The following is a 27,886-nucleotide window of genomic DNA, read 5'->3' as shown; positions in this document are numbered from 1 at the left end:
CCATTAAAACCACGACACACAAACACAACTCTGACTGCAGCTGGAAAAGTGTGAGGAAATTGGATTTCTTACATTAAAAAAAAAGAAAAAAGTTGTTCTAGCTATCTAATAATTTCAGGATGCTCTCCCTCTCCTTCAGAGCTTTCCAGGCTTGATCTTTCTCCTTCTTGGTCGGTGTGCGCTTCTTTTGCCGGGCTGCCATGATCCGCCTGAAGCCCTCCATCACCTCGTTGTCAGCAACCCTCACCCTCTGTCTTAGCTCCTGTTTACGCATCTCGTCTTTTGCCAACCTGCAAGACACCAGGACACCACAGGGTCACGTCTTCACCCACGTGTGATGGAGTTTACGAGGGTGGGGAGCGAGCCCAGCACACGGTCCTCACCGGAGCAGCTCCTGCTTCCTGGATCTGTTGTGGGCACTGAGGGCTTTGAGTTCTGCTTGCCTCTTCTGCAGCTCTGCCAGGATCTCGTCCTCCGACTCCCCTCCTTGTCCTGGTCTCTCCTCTGAGTCCAGCAGCCCCTGAGCCATCAGCTCCTCTTTGATTCGTGCCTCCAGAGAACGTGTGTGAGGAACACTGAGCAGAAATGACGACACAAGTAGACAAAAACAGCTGATCAGTACCTGAGCAATAGAGAACATCAAGTAAACTCCTTATTAATCCTGTTGATAACTAAGTTCAGGATTACAGACAGGGAAGATGTGGAAAAAAGTATGTTTTCGTTATTAGATTGACTTTGTGTGATTAAATATGACCCTTGCAGTAATGCCACTTGTGCAAATCAGATTTCTGAAGGAAAAAAAAAGATTTATTCCTGCAACACTTCATTGACTTTGAAAAGACAATGAGGAAAATAAACATGTCAACCTGAAAAAAAAAAGGTCACCTTAGCTGAGTTGACTAATCCTGAACTCTGGCATTCTTGTATAGTATTAAATCCTTCAAACTGCAGGTGTTACAGAGTAGATTTCATTGTGTAAATTGTAAACTGGTGTAATAGCTCAGTCGTTTTCAGAGTAGAGAAACATTTAGTTTGAACATTAAAAGTCCAATTGTCACCTCAGAGACGCAAACAATTAATAAAGCTGGATTTGTCGACTGAACTGATGCTGCTGTCACACCTGGACTCGTGTTCACATTTTTATTTAGGGTGAATGTTTATGAAGCATTCACACTATTGTCATCCATTTTTCTTCTGTACGCTTTTCGGCACAATTCTCATCCAGCAGTTTTCAAGCTATTTCAACAAAAATGTTCAGCTCTTTCAGGACAATCCTGCTATGACCAAAAAGCCCATGCTCAATAATCCAGGTATATAATCCACCAATTTTCAGTCAGGTCATATGGACAGTTTATTTTTTGCTGAAATGTTTCACCTTCCATCCACAAGGCTTCATCAGTTCAGGAAACTCAACACAAAACTGATTCCTCCCCCAAACATCTTACGCCAAAGTGGAACAAACCAGTTATGTTGGTGCTAAGATGGTGTCGACGAGGAAGAAGACCGGCACAAGAGGAGGGGGCGTGCCAAAGACGCCATCTTAGCACCAACATAACTGGTTTGTTCCACGTTGGAGTAAGCTGTTTGGAGGAAGAATCAGTTTTGTGTTGTGCGTTTCCTTGACTGATGAAGCCTTCTGGATGGAAGGTGAAATGTTTCAGCACAAAAAGAAACTGTCCAGATGACCTGACTGAAAATTGTTGGAATCCTGCTATGACTTTTGGTATTGGTGCTACTTTAGCTTTTCAAAATATTTAGCCTTTTCTGCCACTTTTTTTCTTATAGAAAATGAATTGAGCTCATTTTACATCCTTCAAATCTTTAGATCTGTTTATAACATTTTACTGCTCCTTTCACTTTTTGTTTTGCTTCAACTGCTTTCAGCTTCCTTGTGCAAATTTAATTTTTTTTAGCTAATTTCAGCTGCTTTCTCAGCTCTTTTTGTGCTCCTTTTCAGGTTCTTTCTGCCAACTACATTTTTATGCTTCTTCTAACTTCTTTTTGCTCATTTCAGCTTGTTCTGCTCATTTCAGCTTGTTCTGCTCATTTCAGCTTACTTCTACAAGTTTCAGCCTTTCCTGCTATTTACCATACCATACCCACTTTATTTATAAAGCACTTAAAACAGCTACAAGGCCAACCAAAGTGCTGTACAGACAAAACAACAGACAACACACAAAGCAAAATATAAAATGAGGTAAATCAGAATATAGACATAAAAACGATGCAGATAATGACGACAAACCAATGTGGAGCATACAGGATCAAAACACAGATCATCTGGTGTTGAAAGCTATTGAATAGTAGTGAGTTTTAAAATGGGACTTGAAAACCGAGAGGGAGGGGGCCTGTCTGACAAGCAGAGGTAACTCGTTCCAGAGAGTCTTGGTCCTGCTACAGAGAAGGCCCTGTCACCTCTGCGCTTAAGACGAGTTCCTGGAACTGTGAGGAGCAACTGGTCCACTGACCTCAGGGAGCGTGGTGGGACATACGGTTGTAGCAAATTGGGGGGGGGGAAGCGAAACTGTTCAGTGATTTGTAGACATACATGAGTATTTTGAACTGGATTCGAAAGTGAACCAGTAACCAGTGCAGTGAGGCCAAAACTGGTGTAATGTGCTCTCTTTTGCCTGTACTGGTTTCAGTGATTTCAGTTACTATTTAGCACTAGTTAGCTGTTTTATGCTAATTTTATCCTTTTCAGCTAATTCCAAATTTGTTGCACTTATTTAAACTTTTTTCAGACTATTTCAGCAAAAATGTGCTCTCTCCACTTCCTTCTTGTAATTTCAGCTTTCTGCTTTTTTAAGCTACTTTTCAAATTTTTTTATTTTTGCTAACTTCAGCTTGTTGTGCTCCTTTCAGCTTATTTCTGATAGCTTCAGATTTTTCTGCTATTTCAGATACTATTTAGATGTTTTGTGACAAATTTAGCTTTTTCAGCTAACCACTTTTTTTTTTTTTTTTTAGCTCATTTCAACTCCTTCCACTTTCATTAGACCTTTATTTATACAGGTTAGTTCCCATTGTGCCTTGAAGGCTCATTTACAAACTTTACAATTACACCTTCATTTCAACGTTATAAATTAGTTTTATTTGACCTTTCAAGTTTAAGCTTCGGGCAGCACGGTGGCGCAACTGGTAGAGCTGCTGCCTCTCAGCGAGCAGGTCCTTGGTTCAAACCCCGGTCCAGGGGCCTTTCTGGGTGGAGTTTGCATGTTCTCTCCGTGCATGCGTGGGTTTTCTCCGGGTGCTCCGGTTTCCTCCCACAGACCAAAAACATGCATGTTAGGCTGATTGGTAACTCTAAATTGTCCCTAGGTGTGAGTGAGAGAGTGAATGATTGTTTGTCTCGTTTGTCTCTATGTGGCCCTGTGATGGACTTGTGACCCGTCCAGGGTGTACCCCGCCCCTCGCACAGTGATTGCTGGACATGGGCACCAGCGACCCCCGTGACCCAAAATGGAATAAACGGGTAAAGAAAATGGATGGATAGATGGAAGTTTAAGCTTTTTTCAACTATTTTTCAGTTGTTTTTTTTCTAGTTTCAGCCTTTCGAGCTGATTTCATAATTTTTGTAGTCATTTTTGCTTATATAAACCTAGTTCAGCAAATATGTGTTCTTTCTGATTTATTCTGCTAATTTAGGATTGTTCTTCCATTTCAGCATGTTTTTAGCTAATTGCAGCTTTTTTTTCAGCAAGTTCTTCATCAATCAGCATTCACACTGCATTTTTGCAGGAAATGCAATTTCTCAAGTTTTAATTTATTTCTAACATTTCCAGCTTCGCCTCCTCAGGACGTGGACTTGCTCTGGTTTTAGTTCTGCCACCCTGATCTCACTACAGTGAAGGGTTTTCTTCCGGAGTCCATATGTTAAACTCACCTCTAACGCATTCTGAGAAGTTTCAAGAGACATTTATTTATTTATTTATTTACTTTTTTCCTGTGGTAAAAATCACACATCTACACTGTCACCATAAACCCCCAAATCTGTCTCCCTCTACTTCCTGGTGTTCTGCCTGTCTTGTGTAACATCAGATCTTTCAAATATTAAGATGGGGTAATAATAGGTGGCAATAAAATAGTCTTTAACTGACCAAACAATTAAACAGACCAACTGTCTGAACCAACCATGATTGTTAATTTATGACCAAGTTACAGTAAATTAATTCCAAACTTGGTGTTTTATGATCCACATCAGGGTCTTATCAGTAAGACACAGGACATAGCGCACCTGAACGCTTTCCCTTGGCTTCGAGGAGACGTCCCAGCACCATCGTTAGTGTCCTTTCCTGAAATGTCTGGTATAGGAGAATCCTCCATGGGGGATATAATGTTCTCCTGAAAGAAAACCGATGAAATCTTTATATACAAATATGAGTAAACATCCTGAGTCCTCCCTTGTTCTGTTAAAGTTTGCCTCCAATGAGACAGTTTCGTAGAATAAGTGGTCTTTGTCAAAGGTTCTCAGGGGTTTCTGAAAGCATTTGAACAGTTTTTATTTAAATCATGGATATATTTCAATTATCAGTTCCTTACTGAAAGACAAATTTGGGTAGAAAAGTTTGAGTCTGACCTCTACAAGGGCCTGCAGCAGACGCTGAGTGAGAGGACCAAAGGGACACCCGTCCTCTGGTGATTCATGCTGGGACTCTGACTTTTTCAGCAGTGAGTCTACATCTGTGTTGAACATAAAGATGAGGATCAACGTGGATAAAGATACAGATCTGTGCAACAATATTAGCCTGTCTAGATAAAAACAAAGGCAGACAGTTCTAACCTTTTGCATCCAGTTCTGACAGCGGTCCTCCCATGAGGCTCTTCTTCTTGTCGTTGGCTCGTACTCCTTCCCTCTGCTCCTCCAGCAGGTCCTCTTGAGCCCAACGCTGTGAGTAGTGTTTCCCCAATGCTGGAATCTGCGGTTAACACAATCAAACCTGAAGCTCAGTGTACTTTATAATCCATCTTACTCAATATCAGCTAAACACAAAGATTGTTATCAATGCCTTGAATGAAGGAGCTTGATTTTTACATCATACTTTGAAATACTCAGCCTCATCCTCTGGAGGTTTCAGAAGCTCTTCAAGTAGCCGTATCTCTTCATTTGTGATATCAGCACAGTACGGTTCGACTGATGCCCAGAATCTGAAAAATCATTTCAAGTGCAATAATAAATCCTTACAAAATAAGCTTTTACAGCACATCTCTGAACAACATTGCTCCTGTTTTGATGAGGCAAACCCTCCCTCCCAAAAAACAAAACTTATAATAATTAGAGAAAGATGCTGATGATGCTGCTGCTGACCTGTTGGGAGCATCATTTTTAGGAGCGCGGGGAATATCTTGTGGATCATCTGGGAAATCATACTCTTGAACTTTTGGCTGTATGAGTTTAGACTTGGGTCTTCCAGGACCTGGACTTGGTCCTCCTTTGCTGTCCTGTTTTTGCTTCTTTGTTTTATGGCGGGATGTGGCTGCAGGATCTGGGTCTTTCCCCAGAACACGCTTGTCTCCCTTCTTGTCTTGCCAATCTGTGAGGATCTGAGATTAAGGACAGAAGAAGGTCAAAGGGACTTTTAGTATTTTTTTATTTAGGATTCAAATGTGCAGAATAGTAAAATGTGATGAAAGCACATGGATCAGAGACATGTACCTGTCTCTGCTCCTCCAGGGCTCGGAGGCGGCGGCTGCCAGAGGACAGCAGTGTCTCCAGCTCCAGCTGCAGGGTGTCCAGCTCCTCTATGCCGATGCCATCGTCCTCTGAGCGGCCCAGCACAGCCGTGTACCGGGGGCACAACTTCACATGCTCCACAGGCTTGAAGTCGTAGTATTTCAGCGAGGGGCAGTCCTTCAGCTCGCTCATGATGCGGTGAGACAGTGCGACTGATTGACCTAACACAATCACATGAACGACACGGTTCGTTAGAGATCACTGGACTCGCGTAAAGCGAAGTCTGGGTCCAAGTTTCTGATCAAAAACCCAAAGCACGTCCGAGGAGGGCATCATTCAGCTCCGGGCCTAAAAGGACCCGAATTATTCTTATATTTTAACAGCAGTTTTAGTCATTAAAATCACACAGATATTATTCCCGAACATTTTTACGCGTGTTTCTGCCCACTCAGGGAACATAAACATTGAATTTCACGTTTAGGAGCAGCGATATTTACCGTCAGTGAAAAGCGTCCATGATGGGAAAAACCATTGCGCCGAGAGGGGTGTCTAAAACCTAGTTACAATAAATTTGTACTTTTGAAACCAAATTAAAAACATTTAATGCAAGCTATATGCTTTTTTTAAATTAACTAGAGAAATCAACACTTTTAAACAAAGCAAAACAAATTAGCCATACTTCTAGCACAACAACCACCCACAAGGCAATGGTATTGTTGGAATAAACCATTTTTGTCAAGACGCAAATACTTTTCAACTAAATCTGCAATTTTTGATAATTATTGCATAAATATATTTCATATTTTACTTTACGGGTTAAATTTACATAAATGTTGAAAAAAGTCTAAATTACTAATGACCCAACATCCAAAAACTAACCTGTAGTTCCCCTTGTTAAGCAAAATGGTTGCACCCATATGTGTGTTCGTTTTGTTTCAACTCTTCCTCCGTTGGGCGGAGTAACGAGTTCAAACACATAAGCTTTGAGGGAAGCACCAACCTCCTCAAACGAGAAGTTGAATAAACAAACGCACCTTAGCTCTACATTACTATGATGGATTTACGGAAGCGTCGTTCCAGGCGTGGCTGAGGAACTTCCTTCTTCTACAGCTGAAAAATGGTAAGTCTCCTGCATTTCATGAATTTTTGAAATTTAATATTTACCTATTTGTTTTAAGTAACCGCGACTTCGCGCAAATTGAAATGAGCTAGCTAGTTTGCTTTCGTCGTCCCACGGTGACACAGATTTTGTCTGGTTTCAGTGAACTGAGAGGACGGGCATCCTTCAGAGCCTGGACTGATTTAGCTGAGCTGCTCTTTCCTCTCGGGCCTTTTCTCCTTCTTTACTGTTACAGGTGGCTTTCCCAAAACTGACTTTTTTGGGTCTGAAAGGCACATTAAATGTTTTAATACTGTGAGGCGCAACGAGCCATAATGTGGAAGGAAGACAAAAATCGATGAGATGCATTCACCTACTTCTGCGAGCAAAATTAAATAAATCAAACTCATATTTTAAGTCATGTGCTGCTTAAATGACTGATAAGAAACCCTCAACTAAAAGTAACTAAGTATATTTTTATAGTGATGTGTGTGCATCCTTGCCCATACTGGGCCCCAGTCGGACCTGACCCCAGGGGCCAGTCTCACTGAGCTGGTTGGTTGTGTTTGTTTTCTGATCACTTGCATCATGGAGCAGGATTCTTTCCTCAGACTCTCAGATCTTCCTTTGTTTCTCCTCAGACAGCGACTCTGCGCCCGTACTTGAATGCTGTGAGGGCCACCCTGCAGGCGGCTCTCTGCCTGGAGAACTTCTCCTCTCAGGTGGTGGAGCGCCACAACAAGCCGGAGGTGGAGGTCAGGTATGTTTCGAAGGCTTTCCCTCCTCCTGTGTGTTTCTCCTGCAGATCATCTGCAGCTGTCACACATGTATGGGCTTGTGCTGACTTGTGCAAGAAAGTATGGGAGGGAAGAAAAAAATGGCACAAGCATGGGCAGGGATCTCAAAGTGTTCACAGCAGCCTGTGTGAAGGTGTCCTTCTGTATCAACTGGGAAGCTGAGAGTTTTGTGGACGTGGTTACAGGAGCAGTAAGGAGCTGCTGCTTCAGCCTGTGGTGATCAGCCGGAACGAGAAGGAGAAGGTTCTCATTGAGGGCTCCATTAACTCCGTCAGAGTCAGCATTGCTGTCAAGCAGGTCATTCAACACTCTGAGCTTTCAATGCTTCTGCTCCTGATTTTAATTAGACATTAAAGAACATTTCCGCTGTGATCACAGGCTGATGAGATCGAGAAGATCCTTTGCCACAAGTTCATGCGGTTCATGATGATGAGAGCGGAGAACTTCTTCATTCTGAGGAGGAAACCAGTCGAGGTAAGGGATGAAGCCGGGGGAGAAGATCTGTGTCGTATGAGCGATAGGACACATAAAAATAAAATCACTGCTGTTTTTATGGCATCTCTAACTCTGATGTCCTTCGTGTGTCCACAGGGATATGATATTAGCTTCTTGATCACCAACTTTCACACAGAGCAGATGTACAAACACAAGCTGGTGGACTTCGTCATCCACTTCATGGAGGAGATCGACAAGGAGATCAGCGAGATGAAACTGTCTGTTAACGCCAGGGCTCGTATCGTTGCTGAGGAGTTCCTCAAGAACGTAAGACGGTTGGATTTGATCACTGACGAGCTGTAACCGAGTTTGGTCTGAAACACATTCTGTCTTCCCCACAGTTCTAATGGCAGCCTTGTCCTGGGTCTCTGCACCCCTTGGACAGTCTTGAGGACCAATCAGCACATGAGCGGAGAACTAGAGGAGGACGCATCCAGTCGACGTGGTGACCAGAGGGATGTGACCAATCTGACACCCTTTGCGCCCGTCTCCTGTATTTCCCTGTAGTCGTGGATATCAATTCCTGTATATAATGAAATAGTAAGTTTCATTTTCAGCCACTCTGATCAAATCCCCAAACAAAGGCGGGTCCTTAAAGTATTAATCCAGTTGATAGCCATGATTACAGGGACGTCGGGGACGTGTAGTCGCAAATAAAACGACCAGGTTTTTGTATTGTGTGTGTCTGTTTCGTCATCGTTGTTTCAAAGTTTGTCTATTAAGGACGTGAATATTTGAGTGTGGCATTAAATCAGATGGAGATGCCACAATGACCCGTGTAAGAGATAATGAGAGAAATAAAGTCACTTGTTTATACGTGTTGGGTTTTAAAAAGTGCCTTACATGGTGTGAGCTGCTGCACCGAAGACCAGATTCTTTACTTTTCAGGAAGTTGCCGTTGGTGATGTTAGGAAGAGGAAGTGATTCAGTGTTGGTTCACATTAATTAATTAAGCACATATTTTAAAATTTCACAATTGATTTAACATTTGTTGAACATCTTTAGTGATTTAGTAATTTTTGCAGAAGTACTGAAGCACCCTCGTTCAGTTCGTTGCTCGTCGTGTGAAAGGAAACGTGCAGTTCGATCAGGAAGTGTTCTGACCTTTGGTAGTGGTGCGTCACAAAACGTAGCTAAAATGTGGCGATGGGATTTTGAGCTATTTAAAGCTCAAAATAGGACGTTTTTACTCGTCAAGTTTCCTGCCAACACTTCCTGTGTGACATCAGAACCAGTTCATGAAGCTCTCAGGTTCACACAGCGGCCGTTTGTTTGAAGCTTCGTTATCGTCTGTCTCATTAATCTGGGAGTGAGACAGGTGTGTGGTTACCATGGTGACTAACCAGCTTTAACATTTCTTTTGACATTTCTTACAGTTTATGCATTAACATATAAATGCTTTTTTTGTTGTTTTATTTTGAAGTTTGAGGGCAGTAGCTGTTTTGGCACACGTCACTTAAAGTCTCTGGTTTAAAAAAAAAAGCTCATTCAAACTCGATCATTCACAACAGCTCGTGAACATTTTCCCTGTTCAAGGAAAGTGAAGCCCCAGACTTCCTAGAACTGACAAAACTGCAGACATGTACCAACTGAACACCTGATTTCACGATAAGTAGAAAAGTCAAGTGATGCTTTTGGAAAAATGGTCAGTCCTTTTTTATGGACATGCTTTAAACCAAACGATCAGATACTCAAGTGATTTTTACAATCACACCTCATCGTTGCAAACGTTTATAAAAAGAAGCATAAATTTGAAAAACATTTGATTGGTTTAGAAAAATAACATCTTTATTCCTGTGGAGATAAAACATATATTTTCACTTGGAGATAAACTACCAACTTTTGGCTAACGTTGCGTTTAAAACATTTCAAATGCTCAGATATTTTGCTCCACGTTTCTCATAAACGGTTTGTAACAGCTGAAACAAAACGACCCACTACAGACAGTAGCTAAAGCTATGACCACCCAGTTGTGTACAGTACATTAGCAGCTGTTTACAAGAGATGCTAATATTTCTGGTAAAATCCCTTCACCCAGTTCAGTTAGAGCTTTGTGCTGGGAGCAGGTTCAAACCACATGAATTGCACAATATCACATGAAATAACGATTGCACACAGAATGCTATCATGTCTGACATGCAGCAGAAAACACACGTTGGGTTGAACCTGCGTGGCTAACCTGACTGGAACCGTCAGAGTTAGATCTACACAGACACGCTGAACCCACAGCGAGTACAACATCCATCAGACTGATCTCTGCTGAGAACCACCACCTCTCTGCAGGACAAAGTTTTGGATCATGAATAAAGTGGCCCAGATGTGCTGCAGCTGTCAGACACCAACAACCTAATACTTCCATAGAGTGGAGGGTGGTGGTGAGTTTACAGGAGTCCGTCCACAAGAAAGGACGAGGCAGAGGAGAGGTCCAACTTCAGCATCACTGGTTCCAGCGCAGGCCTCAGAGGTGAGGAGGGACGGTCTGCAGGGCGTCCTCAGCCGTACGGTGGATGTCCACGTTCTGGAAGGAGGAGCGGAGCCGGGTCAGACGGTTTGTCAACAAGCACACACACAAGTCAAAGCCCTGCAGCCGACCTGCAGCTACTATAAACACAAACATCAGCTGAAGAAACCACTGACGCGACTCGTGTTCAGCTCAGTTCAACAGCTTTTAGCTCAGACCGGCATTATTTCAACTTTTTCGTGAGAAGCAAGTGACCACAGCTGTGGTGGACTTAGTTTAAAACTTGTCAACATGCAATATAGAAACAAACTTTAAATAATTGTTTCAATGGCAGGTAAAATAGTGGGGAAACCACTAAACGCTCTGTGTCAACTGCAGAAAGAACAAGACAGCCAGCAAGGGATAATTTTAGAAGATAGCATCCATCCTCATCAGTTTGACCCCGTGAGCTCCGGAAGGTGTTACAGGGTCCCTCTGGCAACAAGAACGTCTAAGAAGTCATTCTGAGTGCAATAACCATTCTTAACCAAAACAAATGATAACATCTACCTATGGCATACAGTTTTATTCTATGCACAAACTGTTGATATTTTATTTTATGGTTGGAGAGCCGAAGGAAAATTTCCACCTCGGTGGACAATAAAGTTTCATCTCATCTTAGTTGCTCTGCACCTTAGTAAAAGTACTTGATTATTGTTTTTAACCTTATTTCTGCTTAAAACCGAGTGCCGTGACTCCACCAAGCCTGCAGCTGATCAGTGAGCAGACGGAGCGTGCACAGCGAGCGCTCTGTTGGGCTCTCTGGGGTTTAGGCCCAGAGAAGTGTTTGCATATGAATGAGAAACGTCCGAGCCTTCAGTCTGCACGGCAGAATGAACAGGAAGAGCCACGCTGAGTTTATGTTGTGATGGAACAGCCAAGCTGCTCTCTAAAGACGAAACAAAGAGTGCGGCACACGTTCATGACATGGATGAGTGGATTTTATTCAAAACCAGTAAACAGAAACGTGTTGCTCTTATTTCTGATCATTCATGTGAATTTAAAAATCAAAGCCTTCACATCATATATCTGTACCTCCATGATTGTCAGTTATTAGTGTTACACAGCCTAAAACACTAAACAGTTGACTTTAAGGCATCATTTTGATCCGTTTTGTAGTCATTTAAAAGTAATTTTAACTAAACTTAAAACTGACACTGGTAAAATAATAAAAACTGTTAATCAGTTCTACAGACAAGAACAGAGAGAAAAAATAAACTGTTTTCACAGAAAAGCTGCTGAGAGTGCAGCGTTGCTTCAAAACGACCCCCCCCCCCCAAACAAGTCATTCTCCAAAAACTGAAGATTGTGCGTGACGAGATCCGTGACAGGATTTACAATTGAACCATCAGAAACTGGATTCCAGTCGAGCATTAACTCTAATCACATCGAGAGAGAGGAAAAACCAAAGGGCAGTGGAGACGAGGACCTAGGAGGAGCATTGTGCGTCTGCAGGGGTTCACTGCTTAACAGAGGCTAAACGGTGGAGGGGACGGCTAACTGCCTCACTGGTGAGCTGGCACAGTAATCAAAGCCTCTTCTGACATCCGAGTCACGTCTACGTTCTGTTCGATGAGACACAGAGAGCACGAGGAGTCAAAACAAGAGGAGACGAGCAATCGGCTGCAGTCTGAAACCTGAAAACAAGTCAGCTCCTCTTTCACGCCGTCAACTTTCATCTCTGTCAGAAACATCTTGAGAAGTTGTGTATTAGGTTAGTGGTTCAAGACTGAGAACAACAATCGTATGCATCATGTTGTAGAGTTGACTTGTTTCCTAAAATAAAAATAACATTCTTTAAACAGGCCTTATTGGTAAAAATAAATCAAAAACATCAAGTGTAAATATGTTTAAGATGTATTTACTAGACGGGCACAGAACTCATGAGCCACTTTATTGTGTCCACCTTGTTAGTACGGGGCTCAACTCTTCTCCCTGCAGAACTGCTTTAATTATTTGTGTCATAGATGGAACATGTTATAAACATTCCTCTGAGGTTTTGGTTCATATTGACATGTTGGCATCACTGTTGCTGCAGGTTTGTCAGCTGCACGTCCATGCTGTGTCTCCTAAAGATGATCGATGAGACTGGAGGCAGCTGGAGTCAGTGGTCTGACCCTCATCAGAGCAGGAAAATGTTTCCAACGTCTTATTTTCCTGCTTTAACGAGTCTTCACAAACTGTAGCTTCAGTTTCCTGCTGGTAGCTGACAGGAGTGACGCCCAGTGTGGTCTTCTGCTGCTGCAGCCAAACTGTCTCCAGGTTGGACCTGTCGTGAGCTCACAGATGGTTTCTGCAGACCATTGTTGTTATTTGTGCTTCTGTTACCTTTCTGTCATCTCCAACCAGTCTGCCCATTCTCCTCCGACAAAAATAAGGCTTTAATTACAATGAATATCTTCTCTTTTTGGACTATTCTCTATGAACCCCATGGTTCTAACAAGGTGGGATCAATAAAGTTCTATCTTATCTTAATCAGGTCCTCTGGACAGATTCTTCTTTATTGAAAATTTAATATTTTATCCAAAAGACTTCTTCAGTCTGAGACCCTGCAGCAAACTCTGTTTTATAAATGGTCTTATCATAGTGGATCAACCAGTTTGCTGATGACAGTCATAAGAAGCTACTCACTTGTGAAAGGAGGACCATCACAATGACCTTGGATGACCAATGACCATCACATAATGATGGATCGTTAGAGCCCTGATGGCCGCTTACTATTCATAGGGTGCTGAGTGATGCTCAAACCAATGTTCCTCTTTATCAAGGATGTGCACATCTTAAGCACATTCTTGATAGAGGAATGTTTGTTTGAAAGAGGAGTGAAAGGAGCAATCTTTGAGAAGAGTAGGGCTGAGTACCAAACAGAGGTTATTAAATGGCACCGACCGAACTGCACCGTTTGGTGTATGGATTGAAACGTCAACTCTTCTTTCGGTGTCAAGTTTCGGTATTGGCTGTAACATGTCACATGGTTTCAGCACGCAGGCAGGTAAAACATCAGACATATGACAAACAGACTACATGTTTACACCCAGAGCTGCCGCACCTAATCTATGTCTAAGGTGCTGGTGACACCCACAGACGGGGTTCACGTGTGCAGCGCGTGTTGTCGAACGGCTTCAATTTACGAGCAGAAAGTTGCTCCGTGTTTTTCTGCAAGGAGAGAGGACTCTCCTCACAAGAGCCTCTGACCCAGATGTGAGGAGGACAGACAAAAGAACAGCAAGATGGGGGGGCCACAGGACAGTCACAAACTTTGTTGTTAAAAGTTTGCTGCTTTTAACTACAGTGGAGGCTGCATGAAGGTAAGTTAAGCTGTAAAGGATGTTGAAGGTTAAGCTTTTATCTCTCAGCCTAGATAATGTTTTTTGAGCAATAATAACAACAATGTTACTGTTGATGTTTTGTTCTCATGTCAATTAGGGAGATGATCAGAGCCCTAAACCCCAGAGAAGATTCAGGAAGAGACAGAGGTGCAGATGTCTGCCATCATCCCTACCTCAGTGAATCCAGTGACCTGCTGGTGGAACGTGAGGGACACTATGTCAGTGCTATCAAACTGTCAACCAGGTATCTGTGTGTGCAACAAGCATCATCTACAGCCTCAGAGTGAACACTTCCTACTGCTGGAGACACCATCAGCCAGGAGCGGGCTTGTTTGTGTCCAGAGAAAACAGACATGTTGATTTTTCTGAATAAAAACTGTTCAGTGAAAAGGTCCTCAGTGTGTAGCAGTGAGCATTAGACACTGACGTGTCACTGGTTTGAAACTGGTCTTTTGAACTGGAAATTATTTGTTTTTATGTAAGAAAACTGCTTGGAATAGAAAAATACCCAAGTTAAAAAATAAAACTCACAAATTGTACTGTAATGTGTAACATAATTTTCTTTGTTAGAATTAATAGTAATCACAAAAATTGGTTTTGAAAAAAGAACCGTCCAGGAACCAACACTGAAGTGAAGGTACCGACACCGGTACAGATTTTTTAAAAATTTTTTTAGAAAGGTACCCAGCCCTAGTGAAGAGAACCCGTCCATCATTAAACAGGGGTGGGGTCTCCATGTCCAATTAACAAGCGACAGAACAGGTATACCCAATGAAGTGGCCGGGGAGTGTATTTGTACACAACAGCTTTTGCAGTTCAACTGCAACATACTGTCAGCGGGGTGTGTGTACCAGAAGAATCTGAATGTTGAAAATGTGCACAAGTTTAAAGCAACAAATGTAAGATTTATTGCTTTTCTTAAATTATTATCCACATGGTCTGGTAAAAATAAATACAGTAAGTGCATTAAAAAAATCTGAATAACTTGTAACATGTTGAGAAGCTGTAGTGAAACAAAAAAACAAAACGGCTGTGTGTGTGTGTGTGTGATACCCACCTCTGGTTTTTCTCTGTGTGTGTTAACAGCCTCCACACTTAAGCTGATGGACTCCACTTTACACCCTGCGAGTACAGAAAACACTGGATTTGTTCGTTCATGTGAGCGGACAGAGCGACTTTATGTTCCAGCCGACAATTATTGATTTCCTACCGTAGGCCACGGGCGTCAGCTTCAGCACAGTGTGCAGTGGGCACTTCAGGTACGGCAGCTCCTCTGTAAGAACAACAGATGCATAAAACCACCAGAACAGAACCACCGATGCTCCAAACAGCTACCGTGGTCGTTTTAGAAAAGGAACCAACTTGTAATGTTTTATTAGCGTCACATGACGAGAGCCGAGCTCACCCACAAAACTAGATAACATCAAAACTTAAAATAAAACAATAACTTGTCATCAGGTCTCTCTTGTAAATGAGTCCTTGAGGCTCAATGGGATTTACCCGTCTAAATAAAGGTTGAATGAAAAAAAAACAAAAAAAGCACACTACTTTATTCACTGTGCAGACAGATAAAAACAGAACAGGACTGAGTGTTAGGTGGGTGCTCTAATTTTCAGCTGTGATTACAAAAAACTATTTTAGTTAGGTTCTTTCAACCTGTTGTATTCACGTTTCAATTTATTTCCCTAAAAGTCTTTTCATCATTATTTTTGCATTAGTGTGTGATTGTCTGCGTCTTCTTTTTTTTTTTTTATTCCATCAAGCACCGACCTGCCGTTTTGTCCAGAAAGTAGGCCAACAGGCAGCGCATGACAGCCTGGTGACAGACAACCAGCACGTTCTCCTGCCTCTCCAGCTCCATGATGACCGGCTCCAACCTCTGCACCAGGTCCTCATAGGACTGAGCACAAGACGGGAAATTAAATGGTCATAAAAGTTAAGCTGTAAAGCAGGAGTTTCACTTGGTCACTTTTCTGCACAGGTAAATAAACAGACATTTAGCAGGTGGAAGCGTTCATACAGCATGTCTGGATTTTAACTGGAAACCAAATCCATCTTCCTACGTGACACTAACGATGAGGTAATTAGATGAACTAAAGGTGAGAGCATTTAGACCCACAGTAAACAAACCAACCGCACATTAGGCAAACACACACACACACACACACTCATGGGCACAAAAACTGATGTGAAGTCTTTGTTTACCGTGATCACATGTTCAACTAAACCCGATTATCCAAGTGGAGTTTCATTAGCGGAGTGTAAGTGGCCAGCAGCCATCTGGATTTAATTTGACGCCGTTTGTGTTTACATGAAAAAACATTTTTATTAAATTCACACAGGAAGTTCTTGACATTTTTAAAACTCGCACGCTGTCCACAGAGACGCTTACATTTCCGACATATACGGTAGTTGCAAACATCAACATGACTTTGTGCAACATTATCACCCACTGGGGGAAGAGAAATGATCTGACATCACATCCTTCTGCAAGAAGCAGTAGATTGTGGCTCTGAGTGAGTAAAAAGGGCAGACTGACACCCCACCAGTGTCAAAATGCAACGTTCTCATCTTTTATCATCAGACTGGATCTTGTTCACAGAACGTACGATTGCCTCACTGTTGAATCTCAAACCACTTGTTGAGGACAGTGTTGGGATGTGGAAATCTCTCAATATATTTGATAAGATTATTGATAGAATTGATGTAATCCAAGCCATCAACATGATGCTCACCTGACACCGTACAACACTGAGCTGCAGTGACTCGTGTTTTATGATTTTATTAGGCGTCATGTGGCAGGTTGTAAAGTAACAATATTGTGAGCTCTGATGCTGACGTTAAATGAGAAGATATTTCTTGCCTGCAACACCGTTTTGTACGACGGAGCTTTAAGACCACGCTAAGAAAGAAAAAAAACTTAAGCCATAAAATTACGAGAATAAAGTTTTAATATTACAAGAATAAAGTCGTGCGAGACTTTTCTTTTTGCAGCCCTCATTTTTTTCCACGCGTCAGATCCACGACGCGACCTGTCAATCAATCCAGTAGGCGTGTCAGCAAATTACCAATATAAAGCTAAATGCTCCTTACCTGCAGAGCTGTGCTGCAGCCCATCAGAGGGTACCACCTTACTGTAAGCAGGTTCAAGTCCTGATACTGATAATCTGATGCTGATATGCTAACAGATTAACTATCTCCTTATTTGTAAAACCAATACCAAAGTATAATTTAACAAGCTGTTCAACAGTCTTCAGTTTACCAGTTAAAATGCAGGAAACTGCTTTATTGTGTCGGAGTTTGGATAATATTACGACTCATTTAGCTTCGGATTGGTCGTTTGCTGACACACCTACTGGATTGATTGACAGGTCGTGTTGTGGATCCAACTTGTGAAAAAAACAAAAACAAACAAGAGCTGCAAAAAGACTCGTTGTTTTTTTTTTTTTGTTTGTTTTTTTTTTTTCTTAGCGTGGCCCTAAAGCTCAGTCGTAGTTTTGACCTACATGTGCATGGAGTAAGATTCGTATGAAAGAAACTCGTCTTTACAATACATAAAACCTGCCTCTGACCTCTCCTTTTGGGTACCGATAGCGGTATTTGTCCTGGTCCCGCAGGGCGAACTCCAGAGGATAATGCTCCTGGATCTCCTCATACATCATCTCCTCGCACACACCCTAAAACCATTAACGACAAATGTTAGTTCAGCTCCCAAAGAAACAGAGTACAGCGTTAGCGACCAACAGGGCACTGCTTACAGCGTCGATCTCGTTCAGGACCTTCCACTGCTCATAAGGAACACTCAGAGCCTCCGCTGTCTGGATGGTCCTCTTCATTTGACTGGTCCACACCTTCAGATCCTGGATGTTCTGCGTCTGGATGAACTGGTTCAACTTTTTAGCAAACTGCACAGAGAAGACAGAAGTTTGTTGCATTTAGAAAGAAATGTAAACAGTTCTGATACACACCACTTTTTCTTGTAGTTTTTTTTAAAGTACCGCTTTGCCATTTGGTGTGAGACCAGAGTCTCCTCCAATTCGCCCTGTGACATTAAGGTCACTTTCTCCGTGGCGACACAGGTAGATGGAGCGCGGTGTGATGTGGATGTTCATGAGGTAGTAGACGATCCGGCTCTGGATGTGGTCCAACACTCTATTGACCAAAAACCGTTGTCCAACATCCATGATTTTGATGTAGGAAAGATCCCTGCGCGGAGAACATTAATATATTCAAAACCACAGCTGCAGTGTAGGAACATCCTTCCCACTCGTGTCCTCCTCACCGGTCTGAAACTTCATCCAGCGTCTCATAAGAGTTTTCATAACACTTAATCCTCTTCATGAAATCCTCCACAGCTTCTTCCGTGTTACAGTTTGTGTAGTCGGGACTGCCCAGCTTCACTTGCTAAGCAGCATCAGAAGAAGAGTGAGCACAGCACGGACGACAGTTCAACTCCCTCTGAGGCAAACTAATCAAACAAGCACGGTCACTCACCACGATGTTCTCCTGTATGACTTCTGGGTCCTCACACACAGACTCTACAAAGAACACCTGAGAGAGGAGGGAACCACCTGAGACTACGTATCAGCATGAACCGTCACCTCATTTAGAGCTGCAACACAACGAGTTACCTTAAAGCCATTTTGTTCTGCAAACTGAATGATGGTGCCTCTTCTTTCTCTGGTGGTATTTGTTGCATCGAACACCTATAAAGACAGAAACACAAAGCAGCCAACACCACAACAGGTTTAACAGGTCTCTCTTGTAAACGAGTCCTCGAGGCTCAATGGGAACTAACCTGTATAAATAATGGTTGAATGAACCAACACAAGCCTTTTAGCATTGTACACAGTTAAACTGTTTAAAATATATCTGCCAAAATAACTTAACCTACTGCAACTTGACCTCCTTTCTCCGTGAGGTACTGTCGCACGTCGTTCAGCGCTGCCGAAGCACACTGCCTGCAAAAACAGCAAATAAACGTCACACAGTTGTTTAAATAAATCAATGTGGTGCAAAACGTTACCCATACCTCCTGATCTTTAACCCCTCCTTATTGTCTGGACGAAAGAATTCAAACGACTTGTAGATCTTTAAAAAATCCCTTCTGTATTGTCCCACGTTGAACTCTGCAGACAAAGAAAAGGAGATAAAAAAAAGTGCATTAAATTAGCTGTTACTTTTCACATTTCTCTCAAGTCCTTTAGCTAAAAACCCAGAGAAGTCCTACCTCTGGTGGGCACTCCAATCCAGTTAAGATAGCGGGTCAGTTTCTTGGAGATGTACGTCTTTCCTCTGGCAGGGAGGCCCACGGTCACGATCAGCGTGGGACAGTTGGTCATGCACACTGCAACAAGACACACGTGAAAATTGTGAAACTTCACATTCTGCTTTATTGCTGCCCTGCACTATAAAAGGTTCCATGTTGGCACCAGATTGTTTGTATCCGGGCAGATTAAAGGGCAGAGGTCTTTCAGATTTCATGCAGGTTGCAAAATGTTGCACTAAGACAGAAGAAGCCACAGTGGAAGAAAATGGGTCAGAGAGCATTGATCGCTTTTAAAGTTTGTACATTTAGATGGTGCAGGTCATTTTCTACACGGTCAAGAGTTACATTTGTCAACAATCACTTAAATACAAGACGCTGCTGAATGTTCTCGAACGAGGGGAGCAGTCATTTACTTTAAACTGCTTAAAGAGACACTTCTTAGAGGAGATGCTAACCCACAGGAGCAGTTTAAACTGGTGCCAGACTGAGAACATCATGAATCCTTACATAACCGTGAGAACCAGACAGAAGTCCAGGTTAGCTCCACAACAAGACAAACCGGACATTCATTTATATTGTTCCCGCCTCACGTCGCCCTTCAAGCTGAAAGCCTCTCAGATAATTCAAACAGCTATGCTAACACGTACGCACCCTTTCGATGAGATATGTGTTTTTCGGGAAGCCCGTTTTTATTCGGCATCCATATCTTCTTCAAAGGGTTCTGGGTGAGTTCCCGCGGATTAGGGGACTCGTCCTCCATGGACCCGTCCAGCGGAGAGGCGGAGGCGGCCGCAGCGGGAACACCGACACGGGGGAGCTTCCCGTGATGCTGCTCGGGTGAAGGTGACCGGTGTTTCATCCGCGCGGCGGCTCGGAGCAGATGGAGAATGACGCGCAGTGTCTCGCGCTCTCTCTGTACGCTCTGTGCTGCTGTGTCACGTGATTCAGCCGAACCAACCAACGGCCGACCATAACGGCTGTGGTAGTGACGCAACAGGATTTCCGCTGAACCGTAACTTTTGTACAACGTGCGCGCGCTTAAATTGATTAAACCGGAAACCAAGCTGGGAGATTTAAAGATTCAATTTCACAAGGACTCTCAAATATCTTTACATACAACGAATCAGATAAGAAGCTAAAATATTATTATTGTGGTGTGTAAATTAAATATTATTAACCTGGCAAACCTTCAAGAATTGTGCAGATTTTTTTCGGTGTAAAGGTTTGCATCATTTGTCTGATAAATAAACTTACTAAAATAAAACCTGGTCCACAGACAACAACAAAAGTGTCTTTGAACATCACACGTGACACTGGTTAAATAAACTTATTGTCAAACTTTAGGAGTATCTATTACATTTTGTAAAATGCTCTTTTTCATGCTAATCCCTTTAGGATTATGTAATTTATCATTTCAATTAAAGTGTAATTACATTTTCTTTAGGTAAGTGTAGAGGTTTAGCACATGCAAGTAAAAATAGAAATACAGTAGTCAATGTGGGATAATAGTGGTTAATTTACAGGTGTTTCTTAACTGAATAAAATAAAAACGAACACTTATGACACACGGGTCAAATGACACCATCAAATGTCACTCTAAATGTTTCACTGTAGGTTTAATGTAAAGTGAACCCAAACTGAAGGACCAAGCGATCCAGAGTACAAATAAGAACCCAAGCTTTCTCCTCATTCAGCTGGTGTTATTTTCTACCATGAACTTGTCAGACCAGGTAAAAACTAGACTGTGGTTAATCTGGATGATTTACATGATGAGTTGAAGTACTCGTGTTGATTAACGTGCACTGTGTCTTTGGATTAAATCGAAACACGAGTGAAACTACTAAGAGTTTAGGCAGCGTGAATTAAATGTTTTAGTTTTTACTGACTGAGTTCAAAATGTCTTCTTTATAATACCAACAAACACCAACAACATATCAGCACTTCACACAGTATTCACATTAGGATGATAAATTTGTTTTAAAGCTACATAAATGTGAATTGATATTGCCTAAGATGACATTATAAGCAGCACAGTAATTTCATTCTTGATGTGTACGAAAAAAACAATTAGTACAGCATTGACTGTAGAAAAATAACTTGATTTTTTTTAATTCTGGTTGATTCAAAGACTAAATACATTTGTGGTTAAAAAACAAACAAACAGGCAATTGAAATAAAAAAAGCCTCAACAAAATATTTATCGTCACCAAAACTCATAGTTTATATTTTTTTTAAACCAAATTGTCTTTAAGTGCACACAGTCTAACAGTTTTTGCAAAAGGTCAGTGATGTTTGTTCAAGAAAGGACTTTTGTTTTGAAATGTCACCATAAAAGGAGCGAAAAGTGGGAAACGATCCATTTTAAATGAAACTAACCCGCATGTGCTGCAAGGCCGTGCCACCATGCAGACTGAAGTTCCTCTGTGGTGGTCAGAACATTTCAAAGGTGGAAGTCATGGTATTGTAACATGTTCTCTACATGTGGCTCTGTTGCTCGTGTGTGTGTGGGTGTGTGTGTGTGTGGATGTTGCTGAAACACTGCATTGTGTTAGATTACATTATCTCAGAACAGTGTTTCTTTGTTTTTATTGCATCAGGCTTGACACCAGATAAAGTTTGCCTGCTTCATTGTATTATTCTTGCAAAATGAAATGTTAACTCTGAACATAGTGACCTCATGGTTTCAGGAGCCGAACGAGAAGAACTCTACAACACCTACAAAAAGAGTGTGGTTCTGGTCATGAGATTAATACGTGTGTGGGTAGACGCAGTGGAAGCTTCTGATATGGGCGATATAGGCAGCTGTTCAGGGTTGCATCTTGTCAAGGGAGCACGAGCCACCCCTTCCAAAAAAATACAATAAAATAAAATAAAACACATTATTTCATATAGCCTGTCTAGCCTTCATATAGGTTTCGCCCACTTGTGGGGAGTGGGCGCCCTCCACCAGGTTGTGTAGCTTCTGCTGAGGTCGACAGACTGTGAAAGAAGGGGAGGAGGATTCACTGGTCTCTCTTGCTGGGACAGGGATGCGTCGAATTGCTAAGTAAATCACACCATTGATGGCTCCCAAACAAAGCACATTTCATTCATAAAATTGTGAATATAGCCAATAGTTCACAGATTATTTGTGTGAAATGGCTGAAACAATAATATAAAAATGAATCTGCACACAAAGGAAGGAGTTTAGGCCTAAGTTGCTTTAACTCATGTTTAGGGATGGGTGGGGATAACCTCCTCTGCTCAAGTGCCATTTACACGCATAGAAGATGGAGAAGAACAGGTCAAAGCCATCAGGTACCCATCCATCCATCCATTATCTTTACCCGCTTATTCCATTTTGGGTCACGGGGGTCGCCGGTGCCCATCAGGTACCCAGTTTAGGAAAAAGAGAGAGAAATATATATATAATTATATAATGTGTCTATATATTATATACCGTATTTTCCAATGTACACAGCGCATCACCCTATAAGTTGCATCAGTCCATATTTGTCTAATAAAGTGGAAAAATCCATAAATATGTCGCTTCACCATATACGTCGCATCTATTATGTGTCACCACTGACGCGTCGCGTTTGTTTAACGTCACAGCTGACAACCCAGAAATGTGGGCCGGTGTGCCAAAAATCGATGGGCTGAATGGTAAATGGACTGTATTTATATAGCGCCTTTCTATCTTATTTCAAGATACTCAAAGCGCTTCACACTACAATCTGTGTCCTCATTTACCCATTCACACAGCACTCTGCTAGATCTCTACAAAGCTAATTGAGCAAATCATTCTAAAGAGACTAATCAGAGCTTTATCACATTCATACACTGATGGGACACACATCAGAGGCTATGAGGGGTTCAGTGTCTTGCCCAGGGACACTTCGGCATGTGACTGCTGGTGGATTCAAACCCCCAACTCTCGCATTGGAGGACGACTGCTCTAACCACTCAGCCACAGCCGCCCTAAACTAATGGCTGACTAATGGCGGCCGCGGGAGCGTGCACGGAAGGACTTTAACAAGAATTTAACAAGATTAACAGTTAAAAACATTTATTTGTTTGCTCCAAATTATAGTAAATGTGTGTCTCAGTCTAACTTTTGCTTAATAAATGCACTTTGACAGTCAAATCAGCTGCACTTCAAAAGCTGATAGGCATAAGCAAGCATGCGCAGATGGACGAGCTGCTGTTCATTTCTTCGAAATTTTCAAGATAAACACCTAAAAATAATTATTTGTTTGCTCGACTTTATAGCAAAGGTGTGTCTCTGTTGAACTTTTACTTAATAAATGCACTTCAATGGTCAAATTAGCTGCATTTTGCCGGGGTAGTGCAGCGAAATGAAGCTGATTTGACGGTTGCTCCAAGCAGCGAGCAGAACGAAGGTAGCAGGCTATGGCAAGCTGATTGTGTCGTTAATAGCTGGTGAAGATTCTCAGTCATACAGGACATAGGAAATTCAAAAAAGTTCAAAACAAAAATAATAAAGTATAATAAATAAAGTCCAGTTGTTTTTGTCTTGAACTTTTTTAAATTTGTCATTAATAGCCACTTTTACCTATTACATGATACAACGGCATGCCTTACTACTCTGCTGCCATCTAGTGGCTGAAAATGGTAGTGTTTGATTTATTTCAGTCAGAATTAATGAAAACGGTCATATCTCAGCCGAAAATTGGTTTATAAATATAGGAAAAAATCCATAAATACGTCGCTTCGGCCTATAAGTTGCAGGGCAAGTAAATTATGCAAAAAAGAACGTGACTTGTACAGCGATAAATACAGTATGTGTCTATTTTAGAGTCATAGCCCCCCCTGGAGAAAACTCCACCAGCCACCACTGCCCTCACCACTCGCTCGCTCCTGGTCCTATCTCGATTACCACTGCCTTCAGGTGCTTCAATTCTCAGTTGTCCAACTAAGGACAATTAGAAGACTTTTTTAAAAATAAAAGTAAATTGAACTGTCTTTTTGACATTTTAGTCGCTGTTATTTTGACAAATTAGTGCCGTTGTTTTGACATGTGATGTAATGTGAATAATACACATCAAACATTTCTCTCATTGGATTTTCGAAAAGTACTCAAAATTTTATTAATAACCCACTTAAACTATCAAACTGATTTGCAATGTAGTTGTGCTGTTTACTTATATTTTTTGTATTTTTAATTAGGGTCGGATATTTTTTTTAAAGCCAGGTAGCTTACTTCAAGGGGCAGCGATATTAAAAAGCTCATAAGTGGCTGTAAACCAAACAATTCGGGGACGCAAATAGCAGTGAGACCAAGGTTTACTGAGGCCAATAATACTGATACCTGAACACACAACACAACGCTTAGGCGCACAAATGTCAAAATGCCAAGCCAGTCAGGGACAATTCTAGAATATGCTCTTGGGGGTGCTTTGCCCCCAGTGCTGACAATGGCTCATGGCTTGAACAATGCAGTGGCCATTGGCATCAGTAGTATTTGTAATGTGTGGGGTCTGGGGGTCCTCCCCCAGAAAATTTTGAATAGATTCTACACTCCACTTCTCCCACATCCTAACCACGGTCTAAGAAACACAGTGTAGGCCTAGTTAACTTTTATTGGAAAAAATCACTAGCCAATATGAAACAATAATAATAATCACTCCTTCTTACCAATGGCCTAGCATAAAGCTATATGATCATCATCCATCATGTTTATTAGTAGCTTAAAATACCTAATTAAAACTCCAGTAGGGGGCTAGATCTACTGTAATGTTACCCAGTTGTAGGGTCAAGAGACAAAAGTAGCATTAACATGATATGAACAACATTCAGGAACTGTTTCTACAAGATCATTATAAAATATAGTTTAAAATGTCCTGATGCATGCTCAGTAATCCAGGTAGAAAAATCTAACAAGGTTAAGTCAGGTCATCTGGACGGATTCTTCTTTGTTGAAACGCTTCGTCATTTATCCAAAAGACTTCTTCAGTCTGACACCCTGCAACAAACTCAGTCTGATAAATAGCTCCTTGTCATAGTGGACCAACCACTTTGCTGCTGACAACCAGAATTAGTTGTTCACATGCAAAAGGAGGACCATCAGCCTCACAATACATCGATAGAGCCCTGATGGCTGCTTGCTATTCACAAGAGGCTGAATGATGCTTGCAACGTATGAGGGGGACAGTTGGACATGGAGATCCCCGTCTCTGGAACAGCTTTTTCTGGCTGCCAGCAGCAGACTGATTGATCCACTATGACAAGGTTTAAAACTGACCTGGCTGAAAATTGTTGGATTGTATACCTGGATTATTGAGCACGGACTGTTTTGGTTATAAGACAGAGTTTTCTTGCAGAGTTTCAGACTGAACAAGTCTTTTGGATAAATGACGAAGCGTTTCAACAAAAAAATAATCAAATCAAGTATATATAGTTATATATAGTCAAATATAGTTCAAATATATTAAATAGCCAATATTAAGGGAAAAAAGACAGGTAAAAAAAAATCAAAGCTACTAATAACTTTAAATAGTTACAGCAGTGGATGTTTTCATTTTGCAGAGCGACATAGGGCAAGACCTCAGTGAATTTCAGTACGTACACAAACACCGCTGTATAAAAGACACAAAACAAAGAACAACTAGCTTTAAGCATTAACCTTTAATTTAACTTCCATCCATCCATTATCTTTTATCCGCTTCTTCCGTTTTGGGTCACGGGGGTCGCCGGTGCCCATGTCCAGGAATCACTGTGTGAGGGGCGGGGTACACCCTGGACGGGTCTCCAGTCCATCACAGGGCCACATAGAGACAAATGAGACAAACAACCATTCACTCTCTCACTCACACCTAGAGACAATTTAGAGTTACCAATCAGTCTAACATGCATGTTTTTGGTCTGTGGGAGGAAACTGGAGTACCCGGAGAAAACCCACGCATGCACGGCGATAACATGCAAACTCCACCCAGAAAGGCCTCCGGACCGGGATTTGAACCAGGGACCTGCTCGCTGAGAGGCACAGCTCTACCAGTTGTGCCACCGTGTTGCCCTTAATTTAACTTAATCAATGTAATTATGACAGAAAATGGAGGATTTACTTGTAGTTAACTTCATACAGATGAACATGTGGTACTTCCTGTTTATATATTTCATGGCTCATGGGGTCGGCCGCTGGCCTTTATCAACTTTTACATATTTCCAAATGCCCTTTAGTTTCTGAAATGGAATAAACTGTATTCCACCTTCTAAACACTCCGGGTAACACGTGTCTGAATTGCGTGTTCCCCACTGACAACATTTAACCATTTTTTCTGATGATTTTTCATGAAATCTCCATGACTGCACAGCGTTCATAATGGAAAACACCACCCACAGTGTTGGTGGAGGAAAACCAGGCTGCAGCTCCTGCAGGTAAGGGGGCGTTCACTTCAGAACAAATTGAGGTCTCTGATTGGTCAGTTGCTGACAAGCCTGCTGGACTGATGACAGGTGGCGTTGAGGATCCGACTTGTGAAAAAGAAATCACAGATTTTACTGTTCTGTTTAAGAGTGTCATCATTTATTCCATATTTATTCCATATTTATTCAATATTTTGTTGAATCTAAGGTTTGAGGTTTTTTACAAAATCCTAACGATGGTTTCTTTATTTTTCAGGGGTGCTGAGTTAAAATTTAGATGTAATTGAGCACCCCCTAAGAGGCTAAAATCACCACTAAAGCCATTTTATATTTATAATTTACTTTTAAATTTTTTTATGTGTGATTTATAAGCGGATTAAGTGCAGGATCATTTCTTAGCTTACTAGTGGTTTAGTAAACCCCACACTGAGGTCAGGTGCGCCTCCTCATCCTCCTCCCTGCTCCGCACCTTGCTCTGTGTCTCAGTAGCAGTCCTGCATCCTTCAGACACCCACGACATCACATAAGGGACCGGATTGAACTTGGTCAAAGGAGGTCCAGCAACATTGAGACAGAGCAGGTCAGAGATGGTGGTAGTGTGCAGAGAAGCTCGGTTTGGGGTGCACATGTGGGAAAAGCCCCGTTCACATTCTGCACTTGATGTGGGGATGGTATCCACAGCTGTAAACAGTTCTTTCAGTTCATCACCAACGTCTTTTCCTCCTGATTCCATGCACTCTCTGTGGGCACGGATCACTGTGCGGGGACAGTTTATGTTGAAGCGCAGACACAACGACTCGACCTCAGTCTGTCCACAGAGCACATCTGCGTCCTCAGGCCAGTACTGTGGATAAAGCACCTGCAGCTCCTCAGTAAATGATCATAGCCACTATTGTCGGGCAAACGTCCACCGTGGGACAACAAGCGCTGTTCTAAGTTTTTGTCCACACTTAGAAAAAAACTGCATAACATTTAGCACTTTGCCACTGGCTTAGACAAGAGTTGCTCTCAATCCTCCTGCTCAGTTCAGAAAAGTGTCCTGGATGCTCCGACATCGCTTCAAATACGCCGAGATCATCATCTCTTTGTTGCAGTTCAAGTGAAGGTTCAGATAACTCCTGCAGTGCACATCATACCCACATTGTTCACAAAAGCACAGAAACTAAAGTGTAGTGCAAGACCATTTTTTACTTAGTCATGCCATCATCATATTTTGTCATTAACTTACTGCCATTCATTTTTATTAAGTACTTCAGTAACAACTGTGGTTTTTAAATGTGCTTTATACATTTTTTTAACTTGACTTGTGTGTGTGTGTGTGTGTGTGTGTGTGTGTGTGTGTGTGTGTGTGTGTGTGT

The 27,886-nt window shown here is 41.9% G+C and overlaps 3 protein-coding genes across 5 annotated transcripts in view; 1 reads left to right on the top strand and 2 right to left on the bottom strand.

The window, feature by feature from the left end:
- Positions 1-59: 59 nt before the first annotated feature.
- Positions 60-6,191, bottom strand: tada3l (transcriptional adaptor 3 (NGG1 homolog, yeast)-like). Its single transcript, XM_037679263.1, has 9 exons — positions 6,172-6,191; positions 5,657-5,895; positions 5,309-5,544; positions 5,043-5,148; positions 4,784-4,919; positions 4,580-4,683; positions 4,238-4,344; positions 384-575; positions 60-290 (listed from the first exon to the last, which is right to left on the bottom strand). The coding sequence occupies exons 2-9, from the start codon at positions 5,864-5,866 to the stop codon at positions 98-100; spliced, it is 1,284 nt and encodes a 427-aa protein (XP_037535191.1). The 5' UTR covers positions 5,867-5,895; positions 6,172-6,191; the 3' UTR covers positions 60-97.
- Positions 6,192-6,730: 539 nt separating this feature from the next.
- LOC119412275 (actin-related protein 2/3 complex subunit 4) lies at positions 6,731-8,860 on the top strand. The gene is made up of 6 exons (XM_037679262.1): positions 6,731-6,794; positions 7,415-7,533; positions 7,756-7,867; positions 7,949-8,044; positions 8,162-8,332; positions 8,407-8,860. Exons 1-6 carry the CDS (start codon positions 6,792-6,794, stop codon positions 8,410-8,412), a joined length of 507 nt encoding a protein of 168 aa, XP_037535190.1. The 5' UTR covers positions 6,731-6,791; the 3' UTR covers positions 8,413-8,860.
- Positions 8,861-9,860: 1,000 nt separating this feature from the next.
- Positions 9,861-27,886, bottom strand: part of LOC119411719 (6-phosphofructo-2-kinase/fructose-2,6-bisphosphatase 4) — a 21,275-nt gene continuing 3,249 nt past the window's right edge. The window contains exons 1-14 of one of the 3 annotated variants that reach the window (XM_037678636.1): positions 19,815-20,046; positions 19,125-19,241; positions 18,927-19,023; positions 18,789-18,855; positions 18,526-18,600; positions 18,389-18,445; positions 18,177-18,298; positions 17,893-18,100; positions 17,653-17,799; positions 17,467-17,571; positions 15,665-15,794; positions 15,105-15,167; positions 14,952-15,016; positions 9,861-10,583 (exon numbers count right to left, since the gene is read on the bottom strand). In XM_037678636.1, the coding sequence (XP_037534564.1) occupies positions 10,524-10,583; positions 14,952-15,016; positions 15,105-15,167; positions 15,665-15,794; positions 17,467-17,571; positions 17,653-17,799; positions 17,893-18,100; positions 18,177-18,298; positions 18,389-18,445; positions 18,526-18,600; positions 18,789-18,855; positions 18,927-19,023; positions 19,125-19,241; positions 19,815-20,022 (1,521 nt within the window). In that variant the 5' untranslated portion in view covers positions 20,023-20,046 and the 3' untranslated portion in view covers positions 9,861-10,523. Of the gene's footprint in view, positions 10,584-11,869; positions 12,131-14,951; positions 15,017-15,104; positions 15,168-15,664; positions 15,795-17,466; positions 17,572-17,652; positions 17,800-17,892; positions 18,101-18,176; positions 18,299-18,388; positions 18,446-18,525; positions 18,601-18,788; positions 18,856-18,926; positions 19,024-19,124; positions 19,242-19,814; positions 20,047-27,886 lie in introns of those variants that run through there. The other 2 variants (XM_037678635.1, XM_037678637.1) reach the window with 2 other exon arrangements.

This window comes from Nematolebias whitei, chromosome 7 (genome assembly GCF_014905685.2).
Source record: "Nematolebias whitei isolate Nwh7 chromosome 7, NemWhi1, whole genome shotgun sequence".
Lineage (NCBI taxonomy): Eukaryota > Metazoa > Chordata > Actinopteri > Cyprinodontiformes > Rivulidae > Nematolebias > Nematolebias whitei.
Note: the sequence above shows the minus strand (reverse complement) of the source record. Positions and strands in the feature narration are given on the sequence as shown.